The following is a 20,826-nucleotide window of genomic DNA, read 5'->3' on the forward strand; positions in this document are numbered from 1 at the left end:
CAACACCTGATATGAACCCTGGAACTCCTGGTTGGCACAGGTAAAGGCCCCACCCACTTTTTTCCCTTCTCCCTGCAGATCAGCCTCACTGTGACTATAGGCCCAAGAGCACTCTCTCAGCTCTAGTCAGCACCACAGCTAAGCTCCGTCATTTCTCAGCCGTAATCATACCACCCCCAGTCAAATGTGCAAGCAGGTTTTTAGGCTTGGCTTGTTTTAGTGTTAGAGTGTGTGTCACTCCCCTCCCCTAAGCACAGGTGGACTTGTAGGGAACATTGCCAAATAGTTTTGGTTTAGACGGAGGGAGGGGTGTTGGCTGAGGCTGGTGGGTGTAGCAGGGTTTTTTTTGTTTTGTTTTGTTTAGTTGTGTTTCTTAGATAACCGCTTCGTGGAGCGGTACCTTTTCACTCCCCCAAATCACGGACACACCTTCAGAGCAAATTTGAGTGTGTTTCGTGCCTGCTCTCACTTTCACAAGTCTGCCAGTGCTGAGACAGTGCTGTGTTTCCTGACAGGGAGTGAGAGAGGAACTGAAATCAAAACGTCTCTTCTTAAAAGGTCAGTAACATCTCGCTGTCTCTGTTCACTTTTCTGCTCTTTTCTCCGTCACGCTATCGTTTGTCATCATCGAAAAAGTCGTAAAGTGAGGTTCGCTTTTTCTCTCTGTTCTGGCAAAAAAAAAAAAAAAAAAAGTTCAAAGCATACACAAGCTGCCGGCTACCTCCTGCGCACCAGAATCAAACTAACGGATGGCTGACCCTTTTGCAGAACCGGGCTCTTCTGTGCGACCCATTTTGAATTGCAAATTGCTCCATGTTTCAAACTTTTCACGATGGAATATATATGTTTAAAAAAATCTTTAAAAAAAACTGCTCAGCTATGCAGAAACTTTTCTCTGTGCATATCTCGCAACAGATGTGCGCACAGTGAGTGAAAAGACTCCCCCTTTCAAACAGCAACCGCACACCAAGGGAGGAAGCAAGTGAAAGCATGACAGAGCTGGAACAGATTGAAAGACTGATATCATTTTTTTTTTTTTACCGTTACTTGTTTTTGTTGTAGTCGCAGCTTGTAGAACTACACGAAGATTGATTGCACGTGACTTTGATCTCGCATCTGCGACTGTACGATCGGCCCGAGCGCAGCCTGAGCATACAATGCCTCTAACTGACGAGGTAATAACAAGACGATCGGACACATGGGTTAACATCTGTCTGGCAGGAGTCCGTTTAATCACCGCTCACGTTTTAGAGCAATCTTAGCTTCTGTGCAACAGATGTGGGGGCAGAGGTGTGACATTCACATTTCTTTCACTCTTCCTGTGACTCCTCATCAAATGCCACGAATAACTTCAAGAGTATCATTACAGGGCAGTTATACGCGATACTGTAACAAGGTACTGAAGTGTTCTTGAGACGACACGACCGAATCATTGTGCGAGATGTCAACTGTCCTGCTTTCCGTGTTAGTAAGGCTGGCATGGTCCTAACTGAAGTGGCGAATGCAAAACCTTCGGCTGATTTCAAAAAAACTTGCAATTATGCACTATATGCTTCATACTGTACAAACGCGCGGTGGTTTAATCAACAGGTTATGACAAATGATCTCAGTTTCCAGTACCGACCTAAAAACAGGCAGCTGTGGTCTAAAGCAGCTTCACAGCTCACGAACCACATTATTATCGCCAGGTTCTCAATTTAGATACGCAGTGTGTTTCCGTTTATCAGAGAACAAGATGGATTGTATGAAAATGAATGGAAAATTAGAAAACGAGCCGCTTCCTCAAAATGCGGTGTGAGATGATAAAGGGAATGTGAGCAAAACAAAACTTCAAATACAATAAAGCAGCATGTACAGAAGATATCAGCTTGAAAGCTTATCAGCCATCATTGTTAATTAAAAAAACAACAAACCTTACAGAGCTTTCTTTCCTGTTGCTGTGAGGTTAGATGGGGATAAAATCAAGTAGACGTTACCACAACCTATTCTCGTCTGACTACAGCTCCATGTCTGCTTCTTTCTCTCTCTAGGATTAGTGATTTGAACCTGATCCTCGCTGGTCTTTTGTTGCAGGGCCTCACTTACGTCGCTGTGTTTAACAAACATTACCCAGGACAGATTTCGGCCGGTTGTTTGTACAATCTCACCTACAGTATGCCGTGCAGATCATGACAAGCCGGTTAGCTTAGCGATCCGGCGTGTAAGGGCACAAAAAGTGCTTGACTAAGAGATTTTAACAGCCCTGAATCAATTTGTCAAAATGAATGAAGACGCGGCTTCACATCTGAAGAATTATGCAATGTGTTCATTGTGAGACTGACGGTGAATGAGTCCGCACGCCTTCTTCCCACCTGACAGCATGTGGGCATGCCCATGTAACAGCATCCACACAGGGATACACAATCTGATGCTAACCTTCTGTGACACAGCTGTCATCACGGCAGCTGTCCTGAATCAGATTTTTTTTTCTTTAAGAAAACTGCTCAGAAAGTGGAGAGGACAAAAAAACGCCCTCCAAGAAAACCTGATCTGTTAGACGCATACCCGCAAAAACTTGTGTTCAGGTTAATGTGCTGCGTGTGTTTGCATGTCTACAATGGCAGAGGAGCCATTTTTGTGTGCACGCGTGCGTGTCCGCCCTCCTCCGTAGGATCGAGGTCCAGGTTTTGTTGTGTGTGTTGTGTGTTTTTCTGTGTGTGTGTGTGTGTGTGTGTGTGTGTGTGTGTGTGTGTGTGTGCGTGTGTGGAGTTGGGCTGGGTGAGTAAGCCACCCCTCACAGATGAATAGAGGATGGGAGGAGGCTTGAAGAGGCTGCCGTGGGTGGGAGGCCCAAGCCCTGCCAAAAAAGCTCCTTCTGTGGGATTTGTGTACTTTTGCGTTCCTCACGAAACACAGCGCCTGGCTCCAACGACAGAAGCAGCCGGGGGGAGGGAGGTAGGCCCTTTCTCTCCCAGGGGTCGGCTCGATCACACCCTCTGCTTTTCAAGCTATATCCCATCTTTCCGTTTACAGTGCTCCTCCTTTTCATCTCCACATCCAGTATTTTTCTTAAAAATAATGAACCGACCGATTATACTCGCACACTTTGACTTCCTGGGAACACCTCTTGCCTCACACTTCTTGCTCACCACCTACCCTGACACTAAACTCTTCAAAAACAACATAATCAAGGCATTTGGGTTCTTTTAAGTTATTACTGCTTTACATAAATATATCACTTTACTTTTGAGCTGTGTGTGTCTGTGCTTTATCTGAAAGGTCTCGCAAAACTGCAAAAACAAACTCGATCACACAGAAACTTGTTTCATGTTATGAACTTCTATTAATAATGCAACAGTTGCTTTGTATTTACTAAATCACAGAGTGTCTTGTAGTGGTTTTTTTATGCATTCCTAAGCAGGGTCATAGTCATCAGAGAAATATTTTTGTCATACATTTCAACATCTGAAATGTCAGTGGCAGCCGCAATTTGTAATGTGGTTGCGCAGTGAAGCATTTCACATACAAATTGTGGGTGTTTCCTGAATGTTACCTCGATAATACAAAATAGGGCCCCTGTAACCACTAGCAACCCACCTAGCTTTAACCTGGTGACAAGCACAAAGAAAGGCATTGGCTCTCAGCAGTTTGGCAATCGGGTAAAAAACTGGCTGGTAAATTAGAAAACGAAGAACAGCCGCACGTACAGTGCGGGGAAACATATAGAGCATAGAGCCGCGTGTCATTCAGCATCAGGGAGTTAGATGAAGAAAAGAAGAAAGGGAGGAGAAGGAAAAAAGAGAGCATGATTTCATAATGTCTAAAAGAAAGATCTGGGTTGAATAAGTGGGTCCACCCACCTGTGTGTGAGAGGCAGTGAGAGAGAAAGCAGGGCTGGATGGCAGTTTTAGAGACATGAGTGTGTGGGTTAGGCTAGCTGGCCTGCTTATGCTATCTAATCACTGGGAGAGAAAGGAGAGCAACATGCCTTGATCCACCCACCTACCCCAGACAAACAGCAGTTAGCCTGCTAAGTACTATATGTAGTCGCCTGCAGCTCGAGGTGCTTCACTGGGAGATAAAATGTGACAGAGTTTGCAGGTAACACACACACACAGAACAATTATGCCTCACTCTGTGCTTGGGAGAAACAGAGATGTGTCAGTCTAGAGGCCACTGTGGTTCACAACTTCGTAAGAGAGAGCGTTTGAGTTTAAGCTGCCAAACACACAAACACGCAGGGTTCAGGTCGAAATAACTCTGAGACATCACTCACTGTCTTTTGTTTTGTAACCAGATTAGTCAAATTAATTTTAACCCCGTCCATGCAGATTTCAACTTTCTTTATCTCAGAATATTTGCTTTCCGTGTGTGGATCGTTTTATAAATTCTGCTTGTGTTTTGTCACAGATTAGTTACCTGCTGTGATACCTGAGTGGGTGGGATGAAATTGGGTTCGCCTCCAAAAATAGCTGACCTGCGCATTGGGCTTGTGTATTTTGCCAGTGTGCATGCGGTTCACAGCGGTCCGCCACCTCGTGCATGTGTGTGTGTGTGTGCATGTGTGTGTGTTCCATGACAGGCATCTGTCTCCCCTGCCCTGCAGCCTGACTGGTTTTAATTAGGAGGTGCCAGAGTGCCCGAGGGCTCTCTTGCTGACACACACACGTACACATGCTCTCTCTCTCACACTCGCACACACACACACAAACATGCGTACAGCGTACACACAATACCTGAGGGCAGACAGAGGCTGTCCCACCAAGGCTGGCCTCCTTCTCGTTATCACCATAAGGAGTTGTCTTCATTCACCTGACGACCCTCGCGAAACACGCATGTACACAACGCTCACACAAAAATACCGACACCAAACCAATCCAGCGAACACAACACAACCCATTCTGAAGTCGCATTGCGCTAGCGGGGGATTATTACACCTTGAATACATTCTTCTCAAAAAAGCGACCTCAAACATGAAGAATGATCAAATTTACCTTTAAGAAAACACTCAGTGGATTCATACAAAGGAGTGCAGCCAACCGTGTGAGACTTTCACTGAGTACTTGCAGTTCTTTACCTCCCTTCTGGCAAAGCTTCCCATATTTATTAGGCTGTTTGAAAAGAAGGCCCAATGGGAGAAAGTTAAAGCCCAAAACAGACAGGTCAGCAGACAGGAAACGCCCTCGTCTCACTCACCCAAATGGCATGCTCCAAGGTGAGTTCTAATGACCTCAGTGCAATGACAGATGGGTGTGTATCTCTGTGAATGTTTGTCTGCGAGTGAGCGAGGCAGAGCTTGCAGTGGGTTTGAACACATTCAACCCTCCCTTTGTGTTTAATCAACATTGCATCTCCAAGTGCCTGGCTGTCCTTGGCGCTTGAGGCAAGGGATGTTAGACCTGGGAGGCTGCTGCGATGCCCTATCTCTGGATGGAAGAGGAGTGGGGGTAGTGAATGCCTCCTTTTCCTGCTTCTCTCCCACACCAGGCCACACCTGGCTTCAGAGTCAAAGTATGAGTTTGGGCCGGTCGTGTTTGTCTGCCTCTACAGTTTTTATTAATCCTGGGAAAGTCAACTGAGCTTGTCCCTGAAACTGTTTTAGCATGCTCGTGGGCTATGTGTATACTGCTGCATTTTAACACTGATTCTTAGCAGTTATAAGTACTTCTTGAAAAGTCAGAATCCAGAACTGCTTTACAGACCCCCTTCAGGTCAGAGTTCACATTTCTCCCATCAGAAAGTGGTTGGTCACTTTTGTGGAGGTGAAATCTATATTTATGCAGCTACTTTTGTCAGTTTGGGATATTCGCAACTTGATGAAACAATATGAATGTCTTTTGGGAACACTTAAGAAAAAGTGATTCCAGCAGATATTCAGAACCAAAGTGCGTCCATAAGACAGCCTCAACACTCTGCAGGCATCCTTGTAATACCTCTTTGCAGCTAGTTTGAGAAGCGTCTACCTAAACAGAGCCCCAATCCATTAAATCCTCAGTTGGTCTGCCCAGCAAAACTGGGTTCGCATTTTCTGATCTGACATCCATATCAGCAGGCCAAGAAACTTTGAAAAATATGTTCACAAGCCCTGGGTAGTGACTAAAGAATGACAGTGCAGATACAAGTGCCAGAAATGAGTTTTCTTTGAAGGTTGGCTGTGCTCTCCTTCAGTAATAGTGTGAGGAGCTCAGCCATTTGAGACGGACTCAGAGTAGAGCCGTTGCTCCTCCACATCGAAAGGAGCCAGTTGAGGCTGTTCGAGAGATCTGACTGTGCCTCCTGGATGCCTCCTAAGTGAGGCTTTTTCCAGTATGTCCTACCAAAGAAAAGGCCCTGGGGCAGAACCAGAACTCACTGGAGAGAATTACATCTCTCAGCTGGATTGGTGTCCCCCAGGATAAGCTGGAACATGTGGCTGTGGCGAGGAAAATCCTGACCTTTAGCTCTACTTCCTTCTTCTTCTCGTACAAGTGTAACAGATGCACCGTTTGGGTTCTGATGGTGTAAATATTTGAAAATGGAAAGCAATAGTACTCTATAAAAGGCAGGGGGGAAATAAAAATTAATAAATTTCAATAATTGTCTGGAGGCAGGTGGCGGAGGCAGGGCCCTGTTTGCCAAACAAGGCGAACTAAAAAGCAGCAGTCTAGGATCACACTATTTCATACCAGTGGCACATGTAAAAATTCATTCTGTGATACGTGGCTGCTGTGCTGCTACGAGGCCATCTGAGATATGCTGATGAGATCTTCTCAGACGTGCCAAAAAGAGCCAATTTTAGTCGTTAAGAATCGGACTGCCGTGTTTATGGTCTGCACAGAAGGCCAAGCTGAGTATAGCACCAAAGTTTTCATGATATCAACTTTATGTAATGATGCTTCACACCCCATCCCCCATCCAAAGTGCCAATCTGGTGCCCTTGTATGTGTATCTTGCTGGGAGCAGCAGGTGGCAGTAAACAGGTACACTGACACACCAGTCAGAGAGACAGACAGACAAAACAGATGACTCTTACTCAGCCCTCATGACTGTGAGCGCGCACAGAGCAGGCGGCAAGATCCACCGCTTTTTCCTGGAGAAAGGGGAGGAGGAATGAGTTGTTAGCTTAGAGAAACACAAAAGACTGAGAGACACAGAAAAAACTTTTGATTGCTATTTGCACAGCAGTTAAAAATAGCTTATGTTATTTTGTGATTAAGCCAATTAAACTCATCGCTGCATATGGGATGAAGATGCACTTTTTTTGGCCTTAATGCACATTTCTCACCAGATTTTCTGATTTAAGTCATATAACATGTTCAGGTTGTCCTGAAAAGAAAAAAAGCAGAGCTGAAATTGTACGAGCAGTTTTAAAGGCCTTTAAATTAAGCTGCGTATTAATTTGTCGTAGACGTTTGTGAAGTTTTGCCACCAAACACAGAGCTGCATGGCAAATCTGTGTGTTTAACAAATTGCATGTCAGCGCCACGAGATGACTGTCTTCAATCTGCAGTTCAAAAGCATGCACTTCTTTTTTTGTGCTTTTTTTTCTTCCGAGTTTAGAACAAAGCAATACGCACAGGTACCACTTACAGAGCGCTGCTGTGACGGCAGCAGGCGTGTTTAGAACAGATAGTCGGACTTTTTAGGAAGACAAACGCTGTTTTTCTGGCCGTCTGGCTGGGCTGCTAGCAGTTAGTGGCTTACCCTGTTTATATATACTAGATGCCAATGCGAACTGGCCTGGGCTCTCACCCTGTACAAAACAGTGTAAACCACCGTGGGCATGGGCTGCGGTTTGCTTTGGTCCATTTTTTCCCCAAGTGGAAGTGGGCATAGCATAGTCTGATGTACGCTCTGATGTGTACTTGTTTGTGGAGGTTACCTCAACACAATTTGACTCCTTTCACTGTCTGATTGTCGGTTATGATATACGATCGGTCAGAAATATTTTAGTAGATTTGAAGGTCCAGCAGCCACCAGGAAAACAATGGCTCGCTGCGTGCTCTACCATCGTGGACGAACATCTGCTCGGATCTCGCTTGCTGCCTTTAAACAGCAAGACTGCCGCTCTCTCTCATATTGCTTAGGCGGTAAAACTTATACGAATAAAAACAGTGAAGTATGACAAAGGGTGTGGTTTAATGATGTCACACAAGAAAACCCAATGGCTTTTTCGACACTGCGAATGTGCTTTGTCATAACATTTGGCTTGTGCGCGCGTGTGTGAAAGCAAAGGCAAAGGAAACACTTGTTCTCCTTTTTTCTTTCCCTCCGTCTTGCCATCACAAACATCTGACTCAACACAGAAAGGAGCTTAACAGGCAATCTCGTCTTGAAGTTTAACGTCTCCTCAAAACTTCTGCCGAACCGAGTTTCATCCTCTGTGCTCGAGCTTTTACAGAATGGCTTATTTCTACACCTTTTTCTGCATGAACTTCCTCCTCCTCTCCACAGACTGAGGTGGTGGTGCTCACCAACTGTTACCCTGCCTCGGCGCTTTCTGACTCAAAACAGGACTCTAACGTTGGCCGTCTGCTCTTCACGGCCGGGTTTCTGAAACGTAGTTGAAACAACGGTTCGACAAAGCGAGAAAGAGAAAGAGAGAAAAAATAAAAGGTCTGTAAACAGACGCTTGTGGTATTTTTTTTCTTTTGTCGCGTTTGTGGTCTAATTATGTCTCAGATACAGACAGCTTTTAAATAATACAGCCTTTTAAATTAACGCCACTGACTGAATCTGCTAGTTTAACGGGGTTACGCAGAAGTCTCTCAGGTCAAAATAGGTTGATTTATTAGGTTCTTTTTCCAGAAACTAGTCAGTTCTTGCTATCAGTATTTCTCTAAGGTGGGGTCAGTGTGTGGCTTCCTGAGGAAATCGCTTTAGATTTATTTCAAGTTTCATTTTTAATAGAATAGAAAAGAGCAGGTGTGGGAATAAAACTAACCTGATTTAAGTTCCACTTGCATTTCTGCTTCTCCTCATCTCAGTCTGAGACTCACCAACAGAGGTGCACAAAACGCTTTCCCAACTTTTCTCTCCGTCTCTCACTCCCTCTCTTTCTCCTTTCCATTTTTACCCTCCCTCAGTCTCCCCAAACAACCCCTTCGGGTTTCTTTTGCCCCGGTCCCTTTCTACCAAAATCCACTCTAACACAACTAAAAATTCATTTTGTCTGACCTAAATCAGAGGGTGTCTGCGCCATGGGCTTATTACACACTGCGCTTAAACTTGTGTTGTGGAGGAGGATGGGGTATTATTATCTTCCAGCTACCCACCCTGCTATAAAAACTAGTGGTGCGACATCTCCACAGCGCAGAGCTGCTGCCCTCCCTCCCTTCTTCCTCTCACTCTCTCGCTCGTCCTACATGAGCCACACACAACAGTGAGCCTGCCTGACTCTAAACTCCACACCAGCCACTCGGCTACACAGACAGACCCAAGAATCGCTCTCTGCTCTCCTCTGCTGCGCTGCTTTGCTTCCCTTCATTGGATTTTTTCCTTCCTGGGGTGTTTTTTTTTTTTTTTTTTTTTTTGTGAATGGGTATCTGAATCTAGTGTGAGGAGCTTGTGAATGGACTGACTGACAGACGGGCAAAGAGCGAGGCAGCTGTGTTTCAATTAAAGAGAGCTATGCTGAGAGGTCAAGTGAGGAGCAGCGGAGCTTCTTAGTAGTCTGGAAATACAAAGACACGTGAGAGGAATTGAGAAAGAGAAGGTACGGTAGGTGATGCCTGCTGAAATCTGTGGAATGCTGGGGGAACGTATCAAGACATGTGCAAATTTATTTGGATGTCAGACTTGTGGAACATCCACATGGGTGTGTGTGTGTGTAATCATTTCTGAGTATTACAGAGGATGTGTGTGTGTGCGCGCCCGTGTGAATCAGCTTGCACTTTTGGGTTGTGTGCATCACTTAAGCGTTCAAATGAGCGCTTTAGACCATAAAGGCCCGAAAAGGTGCAAACAGGTCAATAAAACCACTTAACGACTCGTGTCATTATTCGGGCTGCACAGTGTAAACACTGTGCCGTAAAGATGCTGGAAATAGCGCGGGCATTTATAGCATCACAACACATCTCGGAAATGCCAAACATAGTAGTTTTCGGTGGACTTAAGTGCGTGTTTTGTCTCCAAAAGTAATTACACGTTACAGTTTCTGTATCTATATGACACTCTCCGTTAAATCCCAAAATACTCAGGTAATTTTTTTAAAAAAGCAGGGAGGGGGCATGTTTTAGAGCACAGACAAAATAGAGAAAAAAAAACATGTTATGGATTTGAGGCTGAGCTGTAAATGATTGTTACAGCAAGTCAGCTTATAAGACCTCTTAGCTCATAAAGTTACAAAAGCAGTGACCCGTAGTGCTGTTGTAACTGTTTACCTCGCCGCTGTTTTTAAAGTTTCTGGTCTTCTTTTTTATTCTACATCAAATTCTTTCTTGGAGCCAACTGAACAGAACAAAATGTAAATACAGTTGCCTACAACTATGAGTGGCACATTTTAGAAAGCATTATTCAGCGGCATTTAGAGATGCAAAGCTGTAATGCTGTAATGCTGACGTGTTGGTGGTAAACTACATGCAGTTACACACTATGTTAAAAGTCTGCTTAATGATTTATTAATCATATCTCAATTAATCCAATCAGTTTTTAAGCTTTACCTGCCAGTGTGTAGCTTAGTAAAGACACTCAATAATATCCTGTTTAAATGTAAAGTTTAAAAAGCCTGACTTTTTTTTTTTACATTGCAGAAAAATACAAATAAATGTGAATAAATGCAAACTGGAAAACTGAAAACAACTTTTTAAAAAAAAATGCTGTAATGATCATTTTATACTGTATACCATCCTCGCTTGTGGTGTTGGATATAACCTTCCTCTGCTCATTTTTGGGGGTCTTTCCTCAGGCCAAACTGAAGAAAGTATCAGATGAGATTTAGAAACTGTCCATTATTTCAAACTAAATATGTGTGATTGAAAAAAAAATCTTTCTTGTTTTATTGGCAATAAAGTAAACTTTTGGGGTGACTGAGACAGAGGCGGGTAACTGTGGGCCCCCCTGAAAGGCTCGAGAGATGACATTTAGCGCAAAGAGGCGCTTTAAGGAGCCGTGCCATTTGAACTGACCTTGGATCAGGTCCAGTGTTAACTTTAAATGAATCATTCATTTTTAATCAGTCAAGGCTGAGCACTAGCCAAAGGTACAAATAACTGCACTTTCTGAATTAATTAAGTGAGCAATGCAGTATAACACTGTATTTAATGGCACTTTATGCATTTGACTGTGAATCTGCAGTTTGAAGTTACTTTGAAGTGCACAGCTTCAAAATTTATTTGTTTAGTTGGGTTTTTTTTTAGCCTAAATGCTAACAATACTTAAAAAAAACCTCTGTGCTTTTGTTAAAACACACACACTAATTCCTAAAGCACTGACTGTTCCAAATAAGCTGCGGTTTCTGTTTAAATACTCAAATTTTGATCCTGACATTTCACCATTACTGCAAAGAGAAAATAAAGCCCCAGTCATGAAGTTTAACTGGCATTGTGTTCTCCTTCCTCACCTTCTCTAATTGACAGCAATTAAGATAAAATATAAAAATAAGCCCCCCCTTCATGCGGCCTAGAGGCTCAAAACTAACACTAAGGAGAAGTGTCTCCTCGAGGTGCACTGCTGTTTCACTGGCGATAATGGACTAGTTTACACAGCAGGTCAAATGAATGTCTTCCCTTAATAAGGGGGGTGAATTTTGGCTGTCAATACTGTAAATTATTGGCTGTGCAATTGTCCACCTGTGACAGTTGTTTCGCAGGTGTTTGCTATGGGCAGTCGGTGACAGGGGTAAACTCTGGCTGCTGGTGATTTAGCATGGGGGTCAGGTGGATGAACGGGCCTGACAGGAATAAACTAGGCACAGGGTGTTGGAGCGCACAGGCCAAATGAGCGTCTGCCCGTCACAAGGCTTGAGATGGACATTAGCTGGTGATTTGTGGCCTGAGCGGTCAGGTTTGGGGACAAGTTAGCCACTCTACTCTAGGCATAATGATGATACAGCTGCAACACGGGACAAGAGCGAGGTGGAGGAGGAGAAGGTGGGGAGGAGGAAGAGGAAGAAGAGGAGAATCATTAGGAGGAGGTGGCGCTGGTGGCCAGTGCCCGGAGAGCAGATGAAGTTCTCGGGAGAAAGACGACACTGGATGGAGGTGACACATAATTTGGGACGGGAGTGCTGAGTTGAAAGTGTTGGTGACTAAGTGAGGCATGAGAGGAGATGCTGGCCAGTACAGGAAGGCAGAAAGAGAGGGAGACGGAAAGGCCTTTATTATAGGTCAGTTTAGTAAATGAGTTGAACTCGGTGTGAACTTTTTTTTCCCACACTTGGAACTTCTTCCTTTAAAGCGGTGATGCAATTGTGATAGGTGCTAAAAGTTTTAATCAAAAACTAATTTTGCTTGTTTTTTGTTTTTTTTAGTTCATTAAAAAAAATCCAGCCACCTCATTATGGCAGGTTGTTAAACCTGACAACTACTTACCGAGTTGAGCTTTATTGCTAATAACTTGGAGTTGGTTTGAAAAGGGGACAGAAGGCGAGTCACTTTGTGCCCTTTCTCAAGGCGTCGCCGCCCTCGCTCCCCTTGATGGGTGGGTGGGGTGTTGCGTGTGCGTCTAAAGGGCTAAGACTTGTTTGGCTGATGAAATGTCGCTCCAGGACCTTGTGGTGGGAAAGCGTTGCCCTCCTCCCCTCCCTGTCTATGTGGCACATCCTCCTTAGATCCTCTCCACATTGTAATTAGGGGCCGGCCGCTAAGAGCTCGTGCTAGCTAGTGGCAGGCAAACAGTGGGAACGGGGAGGGGAGTGGCACTCGTCGGTTCAGTGGGTGAACAAACAGCAACAGCAGCACGTGTCCCATAGTTCCAGGAGTGGGTGGGATAGGTCGAGAGCAAAAAAGAAAAGGAGAAGAAAAAAAAAAACGAATGCGAGACAGTGAGTTCGCCAGGCCCTCCCAGTCGTTTTCTCCTGCTCTTATCCACTCAGTGTTGTTCCAAGCTCTGCACTATTGTTTGCCTTGGCAGGCTGTCGCAGGGAGGGGCCCCTCCGCTGGTGTTTGTGCAACCTGTTAGGGAACTTTTAGGGCCATCTGTCTCTCCCTGCTGGAGATTCTCTCACCTTTTTGCCCAGGCCAGGTTATTACTTTTAGGGAGGTTGTGCACATGGCGTGGGAATACAATAAAAAAAACTTCTATTCCTTGTAAAAGTGTAAAGTTGTGGTGTGAGCTGCATACATCCTCATCATCATTTCCATTTTGCAAATCGCCAATCAAACAGCTCTTCCCCCCAGCTCGCTGTAACTTTCACTGTCGCATCGAGGCCGGCGTGCGTGCCTGCGGACATATATCCTACACTGCCACCTCCTCTATAGACATTTTAATTATGTCCACACTGTATCAATGGCACGAACATGGCAACAGTTCCCTAGCAACAAGATCGACAAGAATAAACTACATGTAAGATTGGTAAGGTATCTGAATTGTACACCTGCAGGTGAACTTGGGGATTTTTTCTGAAATCGTTTTTTTTTCCGTCTTGTTTTTCCTCTTTTTTTTTTTTTTTTTTTGACTTCTGGCGTGATTCACTGCAGGAAGCTCAAGAAAGTGAGACACTTGGGTCTGTATGTGTGTGTGTGTGGCTTCAGAGCTGGCCCATTTCGGTTCAGTCAACAATGCAGCTGTGGTGTGTGGGGCTGCTTCAAAGTATTTATCTACACATGCCTCCAGTGACCACCAAGTGCGGATGGCTAAGTTTGAGCTCTATTCATAGATGTGAAAGAATGAGCACCCTGCCAGCGGAGGCTTGATCACTAGAACTGTAAACAACAGTACAGTGAATCAACAGGTGGGAGCTCAGGCAGCTGTGGAGTGGAAAATGTGAAGAAAGAGAGCAGACCGAGCAGAGATTCATCTGTGCGTTTAGACCATAACGTGCTATATATCAGGCTCTTCAGGCACCGCGCTATAAGTGAAATGAGTGAGGATAGACTGCAAGTAAGCATTTTGACAGGATACAGTATCTAGAGTACAATCTGACCTCTTTTGTCGTTTTCTTCACTTCTCACCACATCCCAGTCTCTCTCTCTCTCTCACACACACACACACACACACACACAGTATTGTTCCGATGAACGTATCGGCTTGCCTGTTTTTCATATCTGATAGACGCAGACAAGAGGGATGGACATTATAAGCGCTATCACAGAACGTCTCTCACACACTTTTTTATCACACCACCCAGTTTCGAATTGAAAAGTAAGAAGTAAGAAAGAAAAAAAAAAATCAAGAACCGCTTTAGGACTTATTAAAATGACGGGCTTCCCTAACTCACACACTTGCAACAAGAAATGATGATAACACATTCAAGAATAAATATTACCCAACGTGATGTTTGCTCGAAATGAGACATGCTGTATTTACCACTTGTTGCTTTTGCTGCACAGATGGCACGCAAACAAGCATGCCTACAGTATATTTTAATAAAGTAGACTGTCGCTCATTGTGTTAACACTATCGGCCTCGGCGGAGAGACTCCCCTTATTCGCATATGAAAGCTTTTTTTGAAAGCCTTCACCCCATGAATGGACGCCGCTTGTCACCGGTGACAGCAGCAGCACCCGTCGTTACGGCTGCACTCTCTGCGTCGGCGTTTCAGAACCCCGCTTTGTTGTTTTCTTTAACATGCCTTCATTAAATCCTGCACCATCCACGTGGATGAGTCAAGTCAAGTTTACAGGGCAGGCTCTTTGCATGGCCAGGAAGCAAGAAGCCAGCTCTGTGGATTTAAAAGAACTATTATTCACCGCTTTCAAGTCAAAGTGAAAGTACATGTGACCAGTCATCAAATGCCAACAGGAAATTAAACAGGACCTGTTTAAAGCGATCAGCATAATATTTCACACTTGTGTGTACTGTTTTCAAGTCAGCATGTGGGCTTTTTCCTGAAAGATCCCCCCATATTAAAAAAAACAAAGGGCTCTTGAACAACATGTAATAATATTGAAAGTATTTTCAGATTTCTTATAATGTCAGTTGTGAGAAAAGCGTCAAAGTTGCTTTTGTGATGAGTATATCAAAGTATTTGCAAAGACATTTATTACACACAGTAAATCTGAAGTGTAAAAATGTACAGTATTTAAAAATACTTTTCAATACCGGTTATTAGTCGTTTGTTGTTTTTCTATTTTTTTGATGTTCTTAAATTATGCATTTATACTTTTTTCTGCATTAAAAATAAAAACCATTCGCTGGTATTTATTTTATAAATTAGAAAATAAAAGTAGCTCACCTTTGGGATTAAAAAAAAACAGTGCATTAGATTCTATTTTTTCCCCCCAAAAAACATTATTCAAATAATAAAGACGCAGAATAAATGATGGGAACCTTGTCAAAATGTAAATCCACTTAGGTAAAAAGCAAAGTTTAAGGTCGAGAATAAGAGAATTAATTTTGATGACAATTCAGAATTTGCATCTTTTTTCAGTTACCACCAGATGTTTCACTTGTACTGCTTTTTGTCTCTACAACCAGCAGATAAAGAGAGAGAAGATGGTCCACCACAGAGAGGAGGATCTGATCGGAATCCCCTTCCCGAATCACAGCAGCGACGTCCTCTGCAGCCTCAACGAGCAGCGTCGCGACGGGCTGCTCTGCGATGTCATCCTCATCGTCCGAGACCAGGAGTACCGCACCCACCGCTCCGTCCTGGCCGCCTGCAGTCAGTACTTCAAGAAGCTCTTCACAGTGGCCACTACTGATGGCGGAGATCCCAATCATGCCGCGGCTGTGTATGAAATTGACTTTGTGGCTCCAGAGTCGCTCACAGCCATCCTGGAGTTCGCCTACACGTCCACGCTGACTGTGACGGCGTCAAACGTCAAAGAGATCCTGAACGCAGCTCAGATGCTGGAGATACCCTGCATCATTAACGTTTGCCTGGAGATCATGGACAGCGGTGGCGGAGGGGGTGGCGGCGGGGGTGGGAGAGAGGTGGAAGGAGAGGAAGATGAAGAGGAGGAAGAAGAAGAAGAGGAAGAGGAAGAGGAGGATGAAGAGGAGGACGCGGGGTCGAAAAAGGATGAGCACGAGGAAGAGGAGGACAATGTCAGCGAGAGGTCGCTCCAGTCTTCCACGAGCAGGGGGGAGCGGACGCCCCCGGGGATGGAGGATTCGCCACCTCCGAGCACCTCTAAGTACCACCAGCAGTTCGGGCTGCACAGGGAGACGCCCCAGTCGCAGTCTCCAGAAACCATGAGAAAGCAGGTGAAATTCAGGGGATATCATGTTTGTTTTTGTTGATAATCTTATCTTATTTAAGCTCTAAAACGAATGTATCTAAAACTTGTGTTGCAGGAGAGCATTGAGACTCGAGCTCTGAAAGATTTCTCCATCGAGTCTCTCCTGCAGGAAGGGCTCTACCCTCGCATGCCAGCACTGGACAGGAGGTCCAACTTTTCTCCTCTCCTCCCAGGATTCTACCCCCCAATGTGGGCTGCTGAGTTCCCAGCTTTCCCTCAGCAGCTTCTGGAGCCAGCCCACCACCCTCACATGGGGTCTTCACCACAAACCAGGCTCCCCCACAGCTTCCCTGCCTCCACACCACTCGAAGCCTCCAGACCCCTTGATCTGGCCGTAAAAAGAGAGATCATAAAGGAGGAGATGAAGGATGAAGTCCCTCCCAGTATGCTCCAAGGCGAACTGCTGAAGGAGTTTGTCAGCTCGAACCTGGACGGCACTATGAACGCAGGGTCAGTGCCAGCAGAGAGTCATCCGCTGGGTCCCATTAAGGATGAGGCAGACTTTCGGTCGTACCTGAGTTTTCTGAGCTCCGCATCCCACCTGGGTGCGTTGTTCCCCCCCTGGCAGCTGGAGGAGGAGAGGAAGATGAAGCCCAAAGCGTCACAGCAATGTCCCATCTGCAACAAGGTCATTCAAGGAGCTGGGAAACTGCCACGGCACATGAGGACACACACAGGGGAGAAACCATACATGTGCACAATCTGTGAAGTACGATTCACCAGGTATGTGGAAAGCAAACCCAACTGCTGCACATTAACAATTTGCATTATCTTGACATCTTCATCTAGCATACAAAGAGTGTAAACTGCAGGGTTAACGGAAAAGTACCCCATGCTCTTTTCACTGAGGTTAATCTGTTTTCACCTCATCTGAATATCAAAGACGTTAAAGTGGAAAGCCCCCTCTGCTTTTGCATTAGTGGTATCTCACTTACCTACATCCTCCCACTTTGGCATAGTTTCCACTTTTATTTTTAGAGCAGAACTTTAATGTTGACACTAAAAGGAAATCATCTGTGTTGGCTTTTTTTTTTGTAAATCAGTCACTTGTAAAACTTGAGAACTGAAAGGGCAATGGTGTAGGATTCATGTGTTAATCTCATTTTGTGAAAGTGTGCGGTTTTCTTCTTTTCTCAGACAAGACAAGCTGAAGATCCACATGCGGAAGCACACAGGTGAACGCCCCTACATCTGCCTTCACTGCAACTCCAAGTTTGTCCACAACTACGACCTGAAAAATCACCTGCGCATCCACACGGGCGTCCGTCCGTATCAGTGCGAACACTGCTACAAAAGTTTTACGCGGTCTGACCACCTGCATCGGCACATCAAGCGGCAGAGCTGCCGAATCTCACGCCCCCGGCGGGGACGGAAGCCAGCTGCTTGGCGTTCAGCGCCCCCCGGCAACTTCCTGTGTCCCCCTACTGCTGCGACCAACCGGTTCGAGGAGAGCAGGTTGAGCCCCGCGTACCAGGGGGTCAAGAGTCACGCACTTGGGGAGCTGCTGGGCCTCGGGAACAGAGGTCAGAGGTTTAAGAGCGCGGACGCTGCCGGCAGGGAGAGTAGGGAGGAGCTGCGGGCAGAAGGGAAGCATATCTCGGAGGAGGAGAAGCCAGGAGCTGGGAGGCAGAGGGGAGTGTTTGCTTTTGCTCTAGCTGGAGAAGAAGTACTTGCCCAATCTCCATATTATGCTGCGACCTCTAACCCCTGGGCCATGAGGCTGGAGCGGGCTCCACCCATCCCTGAGCCGGCCAAATGAACACTGGTCTGCAGAAGACAAAAGGAAAAAAAAAAGACAAAGAAAATGTCTTTAATCTCTGCATTTCATCTGCTCCAGAAAGCTAAAGCACCTTTTACACAGAGAGAGAGAGAGAGAGACAGCAAGAGAGAGTGACGTGTCAATGAATAGCTTGAAGCCTGCTGATACGGCAAACAGATATACAATCAAAAAGCAGACTTTTGTCACATCTGCACGAAACAGTAGGTCAACACAGGTCTTATTATTCACATTAATGAAGGTTCTCTTCTAAATGAATGTGATTAGCAGCACCCGTGAGTACCTGCAGCACGATGCAAAAGGTCTATTTCTTCATCCCCGTGAATGTTTACATATTCCTTCAAAAGAAGCAAAACAGTCTGTTTATGAGGAATGCCGTTTTCGTACATGTATATTTTTTGCATTATTTATTCAAAACGCTGTAAAAAAAAAATTTAAATTCTGATAAGATTCCTCTGAAACTGAAAAATTTGTTTCTTTAAAATGCAGAATGTAAACACGTGATCACAAATGTATAAAAAGGGGGAATTTATTGTCAAAAATGGCATTAAGCAGATATAATTAACATAAAAGAAAATTGAAGTATAGCTTAATAAATCAATAAATAACCCTTCACTGAGACAATTTTACGTTTTTATTTTAAGTCGTTGGGTTTATGTGTTGAAAAAGGGGCAGCGCTCTCCAAATAAAAGCATCTATGGTGCTTGGATGCTTTAGTTGTCATCTTATAGTTTTCTAAAAATAAAGGGAGACCACTTGAAGACTTAATTAGGAGACACGATGATGCATTACGATCCCTCCACTGCCTTTATTCTCATTTAAGCTCTTTTGTCTGCACTATTGTACATATGGACCCAAACTTGTTGGCCATGCTGGTGTTAATTACAGTTCTGTTGCTGATGTTGTAAAAATAAAGGAGTAAATAAATAAAGAAAAATAAAAGAAAAGCTCTTAAAAGACTATGAGAAATCCATCCAAAGATGTGTGCTTTGATATTTCAGACTTGAATAAGATTTTGTTTTAATGTTTATGACCACGTGTCTTCAGAGGATGTATATTTCTGACTAATCGATTGCCGCTCTAGCTACACGGTATGCTTGTGTTTTGTTTTTTGGGGGGTTTGGGGTTTTTTTGGTTTGTTTTGGGGGGTTTCTGCTGCAAGAAATCAATAACTTTTTTTTCCGTCTAATGTTCATCTCTGATTTGTGTATAAAGAAGTAACAAAAAAATATTTGAATTGAAATGGGAAAGTATTTTCTTGCTATTTATGGCGTATTTAAATGAATGAGCCTTGGCTATATTTTGCAAATCTGTTTTATAAAGACACTAAATGCAAAAAAAAAAAAAAAAACCCAACTTTGCTCTTGTCTTTATTATGTCAAATGTGTTTGTACTCCTATTTTTTTTTTTTCTCCAGATCCTGGCAAAGGTTTCTGGAAAGCTCGGTCACATGCTAAATTGTTGCTTAAAGTTAAGATTAGCATAGGGTTTGGGTTTAGGCTTACATCAAGCAAAAGTTAGTGATTAGGTTTGTATTTGGCATAAGTGCTAGAATAATACAAGATTTAGAAAACGCAGGCAGAGATTATAGTTGAGACAACACGGGATCAACGTGTGTCCGTACAATTATGGATGAATAAATAACTTTACCATCAAATGATCATAAAACGTAATTATAGAAGGCCTCGTTCAGGTCTCCACAGACTAAACCCAGAGAAGTTCCCTCATGTCGCACAGTTATTTAGGCATTCATTCATCACTTTTATATCAAGCAATTTAATTACCCTAACATTTAGCTACTTAAGAATGTGTTGGTGGTGGTGGGATGCTTACAAGCTCCCTGCCCAAAATTTTTAATCGTGCTATTTATGCATCATTTTCAGGAGGCACGACAGCCATAGAAGCTGCTTGTGGCCAAGAAGTTACACAATAATTTAAATGTCTTTATTAGCATAAAAAAGGCGAGCGAAATTAGTTTTATCCAGTAAATCAAGTGTAGGCTTTGTTATCTGCTATCTGCTCTTTATAATCTCCACTGCCACTACACTGTTTATTATTCACACCCACACAAACAACACCACAGAGCTCCTCAGCTGGAGCTTTTATGGGTAGGCAGCATTACTGTGATGCCGGGTTCATATCCCTGCAGAGGTCAAGCATATGAGTCCTATAGTAGTATATATAAAACACGTATTTGTCATTAATGAGACTGAAATTGAGACACAAAGAGAACGTAGCAGGGTGAATAGTGAACTGCACAGAGTAAGGTTATAAAAGTGTTGTTGGAGAAGTGATTGATGGATTTGTTGAACATGTTACTGGGATGAGACATCACTAAAAACCCCTGACACAAAGACTCAGAGGCCTACGTCCTGCTCCCTCTGTACCAGATTAACAGTTAGATATGTTCATCTGAACTTTAATCTTTCAGAGAAAAACCACAGGTAAAGTCAGCCTATTAGAATATGTGAGCAAATGTACCCGCTGATAACAGATCACCAAAATCACAGTGCAGCTCACACATGAATGACATTTTGAGCAAACCCATACATCCCACGGCTGTAAAGAGATAAAAGGATCCATTATTGATTTATTAAAGTTTAATGACGCGTATGGCATTAAGTAATAACTCATCGTGTTGGCCTTATGGTCATGGAGAGCCTTCCCAGAGGTGTCGTTTTAGTATTTATCTCTAAATGTATGAGTAACACAGAGAAAGTACTGTCACTTTTCACAAGATAAAAGGAG

The 20,826-nt window shown here is 44.0% G+C and overlaps 1 protein-coding gene across 5 annotated transcripts; it reads left to right on the top strand.

Moving 5' to 3' along the window:
- Positions 1 to 206: 206 nt before the first annotated feature.
- On the top strand, positions 207 to 19,389 carry zbtb7c (zinc finger and BTB domain containing 7C). 5 transcript variants are annotated; one of them, XM_085167130.1, is made up of 4 exons: positions 207 to 9,678; positions 15,538 to 16,266; positions 16,357 to 17,024; positions 17,439 to 19,389. In XM_085167130.1, the coding sequence occupies exons 2-4, from the start codon at positions 15,553 to 15,555 to the stop codon at positions 18,058 to 18,060; spliced, it is 2,004 nt and encodes a 667-aa protein (XP_085023256.1). In that variant the 5' UTR covers positions 207 to 9,678; positions 15,538 to 15,552; the 3' UTR covers positions 18,061 to 19,389. The 5 variants fall into 5 exon arrangements, with proteins under 5 accessions (XP_085023256.1, XP_085023257.1, XP_085023258.1 ...); XM_085167131.1 differs by having other exon boundaries at positions 207 to 9,673; positions 15,535 to 16,266; XM_085167132.1 differs by having other exon boundaries at positions 207 to 9,673.
- The last annotated feature ends 1,437 nt before the right edge of the window (positions 19,390 to 20,826 follow it).

The sequence above is a fragment of the Neolamprologus multifasciatus genome, chromosome 7, assembly GCF_963576455.1.
Source record: "Neolamprologus multifasciatus chromosome 7, fNeoMul1.2, whole genome shotgun sequence".
In the NCBI taxonomy this organism is placed as follows: domain Eukaryota; kingdom Metazoa; phylum Chordata; class Actinopteri; order Cichliformes; family Cichlidae; genus Neolamprologus; species Neolamprologus multifasciatus.

What these genes read in the sequence shown, in the direction of transcription:
- zbtb7c (XM_085167130.1), top strand. Translation starts at nt 15,553, where the DNA reads ATGGTCCACCACAGAGAGGAGGATCTGATCGGAATCCCCTTCCCGAAT. An exon ending in CAGAAACCATGAGAAAGCAG is followed by an intron (nt 16,267 to 16,356) that starts GTGAAATTCAGG and finishes CTTGTGTTGCAG; the next exon opens with GAGAGCATTGAGACTCGAGC. An exon ending in TGTGAAGTACGATTCACCAG is followed by an intron (nt 17,025 to 17,438) that starts GTATGTGGAAAG and finishes TTCTTTTCTCAG; the next exon opens with ACAAGACAAGCTGAAGATCC.